General features: G+C 33.6%; 2 protein-coding genes across 2 annotated transcripts; both read left to right on the forward strand.

Annotated features, from left to right (window-relative positions):
- Positions 1-604: 604 nt before the first annotated feature.
- LOC117180957 (zinc finger MYM-type protein 6-like) lies at positions 605-1,174 on the forward strand. The gene has a single exon (XM_033373576.1). It carries the CDS (start codon positions 605-607, stop codon positions 1,172-1,174), a length of 570 nt encoding a protein of 189 aa, XP_033229467.1.
- A 520-nt stretch (positions 1,175-1,694) lies between these two features.
- LOC117180974 (zinc finger BED domain-containing protein 5-like) lies at positions 1,695-2,291 on the forward strand. Its single transcript, XM_033373577.1, has one exon. It carries the CDS (start codon positions 1,695-1,697, stop codon positions 2,289-2,291), a length of 597 nt encoding a protein of 198 aa, XP_033229468.1.
- The last annotated feature ends 3,709 nt before the right edge of the window (positions 2,292-6,000 follow it).

The raw sequence follows: 6,000 nt of genomic DNA on the forward strand, positions 1-6,000 counted from the left end.
CGTATTTTGTTCCAGGCAGATTCTGTAACTTTAAGAGTAAAATTCGCCTGATTCGATACGAATTTAGTTTCTTGTCAAATATGGCTGCTTTCACATTTAAACCACTGTGCATAGGTTGGCAAAATGCAAATTTCTCAGGGTTACTCGAAAGATGCTTCAGGCCTCAAGAAGCATGAAGAATTTATGATCTGACGACCCGTCGAAGTGAGATTTATGCTGCCAGTGCATTCAAATTTCCTGACAAAACACTGCATTATAAATTATATCTTCCGGTATTCCTTGCAAAAATGAAAAGTTTAATTTGACTTGGCTGGAAATTTGTCAGTTTCCCTCTGAGATTTAAAGAAGACGGATCTACCTCTCTGCTTTAAGTTTTCTGAGGAATAACTACATAAGATTCGGTGCTAAACATTACATAAGTGATAGTAATTACGAAATTAAACGTGACAATTTCGAACATATTATTAGACGTGTTGTGAGTGCTGTGCTATTTTAAATAAAAGATGAGTGATTATCTGACATACGGTTTCCGTTTGGAGGAAAACCAGCCTCAGTGCTTTTTATGTCTCGCGAAATTTTCTCCAGTCTCAAAGGCACCTTTAAAATGAAAAAGACATTTGGACAGCTTACATCCGCAAGAGCAGGGAAGCCGGTGCACTATTTCCAAGACAAATTGGAAGCTTTGCTCTTTGAGGAGGGCAAAGGATTATTGAACGATCCCATGAATAACACCGATTCTTCCGACAATACTAAATTGTTAACTGCCTCATTTTATTCGGCATTAACAATTGCCCGAAATTCCAAGCCACACACGATCATGGAATCAACAGTCATGCCCATAATGATCGACGCTGTTCGCGAAATCTTGGGAGAAGATGCCGCTCTAAAGATATCAAAAATGCCTCATTCAAACAATACAGTTCACCGAAGAATTCAGGAGATGTCAACTGATGTGAAGAAGCAATTGAAATTGTCTGTTGGTGAAAGTCCATTTTTCGCTCTGCAATTTGATGAATCAGTTGATGTCTCCGGTGCTGCTCAGCTGCTCTGCTATGTCAAGTACGTGGGAGAGGAAGAAATCAAGGAGAGAATGCTGTTCTGTTTGGCGCTATCGGGAAGAACCACAGGAGAGTGTCTTTTCCAGGCGATGATGGACAAAGTTCAATTTTTTTAATTCGATTGGAACAAATGTGTTGCCATTTGCACAGACGGAGCTGCTGCGATGACTGGGAAAAATGTAGGGTTCGTAAAACGCATTTTAGAAATAGCGTCAAATGCGAAATGGACGCATTGCATGATTCACAGATATGCACTGTCTGTGAAACCTCTACCCATGGATTTAATTCTATGATGGAGGTATGTGTCAGTATCGTTAATTACATAAAAACTTCATCTTTAAAGACTCGTTTATTCGAAGAACTATGCTCCGAATTGGGAGCAGATTTCGTACACTAATTGTACCATACATAAGTAAGGTGGCTGTCCCGGGGCAAAGTTCTGAATAGATTAATGTTATTAAAAGATGAAGTTTATTTGTTTTTATGTAACGAGAACAGCCCTCTGGCGCATGAGTTTGATGACCAAACTTGGGTATGCAAAATGAGCTATTTGGCTGACATTTTTGCTCTGGTTAATGAACTCAATACGCAAATGCAAGGCCGTAATAGTGACATGATCACTTTCCAAATACGCAAATGCAAGGCCGTAATAGTGACATGATCACTTTCCAGTACGAAATGGAAGGCTTCTTGTTAAAAATTGATTATTGGGTTCATCAGCTAAGAATGCACCAATTTGATGCATTTCCTCTACTAAAAGCTCATTTTGCCAGCTATCCACCAGATGCATATAGTCTGGATTTGTTTACCACGCATTTGAGTGAGATGAAAGTGTTAATCCGAGAATATTTCCCCCCTCTTCGGGAATACGAAAATGAGTGGGTCATCAGCCCTTTCAACGCAGTTGTTGTTCACAACGCTCAAATGGAAACAAATTTGCAACATCAGTTGTTTGGTTTGAGTGTAAACCTGCGAATGAAAGCTGAATACTCAACTCGTACGGTTTCTCAGTTTTGGGTATCTCTGAAAGATAAATATCCACAACTTTCATCTCAAGCTATGCGAAGTTTAATGCCCTTTCCGACTTCCTATCTCTGTGAATTAGGATTTTCAACCGTAAAATTTTTGAAAAATGAATACCGAAATAGATTGCAAAATATTGAAAGTGACCTCATGCTTGCAATCAACTCGAATATTCAACCCAACATCGAACGACTTGTTAACGAGAAATAAGCTCATCCAGCACATTAGGTTGAATATGCGATTTCTCTGTGACTTGCGTTTACCCTTTTATTTTTTATTTTTCCTAGGTCCTTCTTTTACTGTTTAGCTTTCCTCTTTTCCCTTCCTCTTTGAACCTTTCCTTTTCCATTCTTCCTTCGTTCCCTGCAACCTTCTTCTCTTTTTCCCGTTTCCCCCTTTATCTTTTCCTCTTTCCATTTTCACCGTTTCTCCATTGTTATTCGCCTCTTCCCTTTTCCGCATTCCCCTTTACTGTTTAGCCTTTCCCTTTTCCCCCGTATCTATTTGCCTATCTCCATTTCCCCGTTCCCTTTGCCCTTATTCTTTTTCCTACTCTTTCCTTTCCCTTTTTATTTTTCTCTTTTCTCATTTCCCCCTTTGTCTTTCCTTTGTCACCCTTTCCGGTTGCTCGTTTTCTTCTGCCCTTTTCTTCTTCTCTATTTCCTTTTTCTGTTAGCCTTTCCCTTTTTCTCTCTTTTTTCTTTACTATTTTCTTCTTTTCCCCTTTTCCCTCTCATAAATATTTTATGATGACATGGTTCAAAGAAAAACTACTTTAATTTACATTATATGATATTACTACTTCTGTTGGGCGTCCCACTTTCGTGGCGCATGGAACTGTTTCTTAATAATTTCTAATCTTTATTAGAAATGAGTCGTTTTGGCTGAAAAATTAATTTGTTTATTGAAAATTTCTTTTCTACGTAGCTGCAATTGAAATCTACTTTCTTATTAATTTTCAAAATTGAAAATTAGAATTACAAAGTACCTCCAAAATAGATTGGTTGGAAATATATATATATATATATATATATATATATATATGGTTTCTTAAGCAGTTTTTATTCAATGAATAAGTTCTTGGCAACAAAACATGGTTATTGAGTTCTCAACTGCCACCCCTGAAGTTATAAAATTTTGAATATTGAATTCTAGACAATATTTCTGTATTTAAAACCATGATGACAAATGTATAAATAATTTAAGCGCTTATATCAGATGATCATTATCATTTCCATACAATTTGCGTTTATTTTGATGTCTTCATTGATAGCGATAAGAATATTTTTATGTCGAATGTGCTTCTTTTGTGAATCTACGTTTTTCATAGATTTTTCTGCGTTTATCGCTTATTTCAAGAATCGTCTTTGTACAGAAAAATGTACAATGTAGTGAGTGACTTATTAATAGGTGTATTATACTTATATACGTACGAATGAATGCACGAATTCATGATCATTTTTTATCAGGATTTCGAAAAACGAGAAACTTTTGAACATTTCCTGTAATTCTGGATTAGCTTTGGTTAAGAATCGCCCATTTACAGAAAAATGTACAATATAACGAATTACTGATTAATAGGTGTATTATTCTCGCATTTATAATAAACGTGTCATTTGGCTTTCGAAAAATAATGTTTAACCTTCTTGAATTTTATTTTCCTACACAATTTTAGAGATTTAATAATTATATGTTTCCACAATTTGTGAATGTTTGCTTTATCATTAAAGATATTAACCGATTTTTATGAACTTTAATTTCTTTCAAAAAATATCACGAAATTCATTCAACTAATTTAAATTTAATTGTGTCATACCTTTGTAACTTCAGTTATTGTAACAGGTCTCCATCTCAGAACAATGAAAGGGACATTTATGATAGGTAAACAAAACTAGTCGAGTGTTCGCAGCAGGACGCCTGCCTTCGAGCCTGCCTGGCTGCCCGGCCCGCGGTGGCATCTCCCTGCCGGCGGCAGCCTCATCGGCCGGCGGCACTAGTTTGGGAATCGCTGTCCTAGAGTGTCCTTATGACAAGCTTATTTCACAATGGCACGAAATAATTTGATCAGTCCCATCGGTTTCAGTAGGCATCGGATGGCATCAGAGCTCCATTGCTGATCTGCTTGAGTTCTTGTTCTAATTCGCGTGTGTCTTCCGCTTCGAGTGAACGGTCGGAACGTCGCGACGTATTTACACTGCACGACCACCGCAGTACATTTTACTACTATCCGCGGCGTGGTGTCAATTCTCGGAAGAGCTATAGAAGGGAGGGCTATTGAAGGGTTTCACTGTAGTTTAATTAATAATTAAAATTGTTCAACTTTCAATCAAAAAGGTGAATTTTCAACTGAATATATAAATCAAACTCATTTAAAGATGAATAATTTTTTGGCAGAAAATTGCATTTTAATTAACAAAAAAAAGATGTTCGTACAAAAATGACTGAATTTTTCAGCATCATCAATTTTGAAGAAATCGTTGAATTTTTTGTTAAAAAGATTTCAGTTGACTTATCACGATCAAAATCTGAATTTATAAGAAAGAAATAAGCTTTTACAAAAAAATTGAATTTTTAATCCAAAAAGACGAACTTTAATCAAAGAGGATGACTCTTAAACAAAATTGTTGAATTTTCAATTTAATAGTTCCATTTTTATGCAAGAAAGATATAATTTTTGCTAAAGCAGATGATTAAAAAAATTTAATAGACAACTTTTCAAAAAAGAAGTTGAATTTTTGAACGAACAGTTGCATTTTAATTTAAGATAGATGACACTTCTTCTAAAATACATGAATTAAAAAAATTTTAATAGTTAAATTTTTATCCAAAAAAGATTCTAATCTACTTTTGGCCAAAAAAGTTATATTAGTAATCGAAGAAATTGATTTTTAATTAACATAATGAATCGTAAAAAAAAATAATTTTAACAAAAGAGTTGAGTTTTCAGTAAAAAAAAAGAAGAATTTTCTACCAAAAGAAAAAACATTAAAATGATATTGATGAATTTTTATAAGAAAGTTAACTTTTTATACAAAAATATGAATTTTCGACCCAGCGGTTTAAAGTCAATAAAAAATTTAAATTGATTTTTGGTCAAAAAAGATAAATATTTAATGAAGTACGTGAATTTTCTACCAAATTTAGAACTTTTAAAAGAAATTTCAACCTAATAATTAAATTTTTAATCAAAGAAATAAATTTTGAACCAAAAAGGTATATTAGTCACGATGAAGGTTAATATTCTACAAAAAAAGACAAATTTTCATCATAATTCCGAAAATTTCAATCAAACCGCTTAATTTACAGCTGAAAAAGATACATTTTTAAGCCAACCGTTTAAGTTTTACTGAAAAATATAATTTTTCAACCAAAAATGGAATAGTTAAATTGTCAGTTTGAAAATTAATTTATAAGAACAAAAATTTTATCAATATATTTAAATTTTGATTAAAAAATAATTTATTTTAAAGACATTGATCCATTGTAATTTAAAGATTCTAGTAAATTGAACCGCTGGCGACCAAAAGGGGACACGGCCGGATTCAGCCTGAGAAGTATTGTCCTGAGTGTTAATTTTAAAAATCTTTCTAATTTTTCAATTCGTGCTAATTTAGCCAATTTTCACCATTTTTCGATTTTCCCAATATAAAGTACGCGTTTAAGTCTTCTGAAAACATCTAAGAAAGAAAAACGAGAATATTGTAATAAACAAAAAAGTTATTAATTTTTTTTTGAGGCAATGCAAAAATCATTAATTTTAACCTTCAAGCGCCTCGTTTAGCGAACGAATTTTAAGCTACGAAAAGCTTTTAGTGAGAAAGTTGTTCATTAAGGTTCAAAAAAGTTTTATGGAAAGTTTTAGATCAATTGGATTAATAGTTCAAAAATTATGAATTTTTAAAATCCAAGCGGTAATCTT

Source organism: Belonocnema kinseyi, chromosome 1 (genome assembly GCF_010883055.1).
Source record: "Belonocnema kinseyi isolate 2016_QV_RU_SX_M_011 chromosome 1, B_treatae_v1, whole genome shotgun sequence".
In the NCBI taxonomy this organism is placed as follows: domain Eukaryota; kingdom Metazoa; phylum Arthropoda; class Insecta; order Hymenoptera; family Cynipidae; genus Belonocnema; species Belonocnema kinseyi.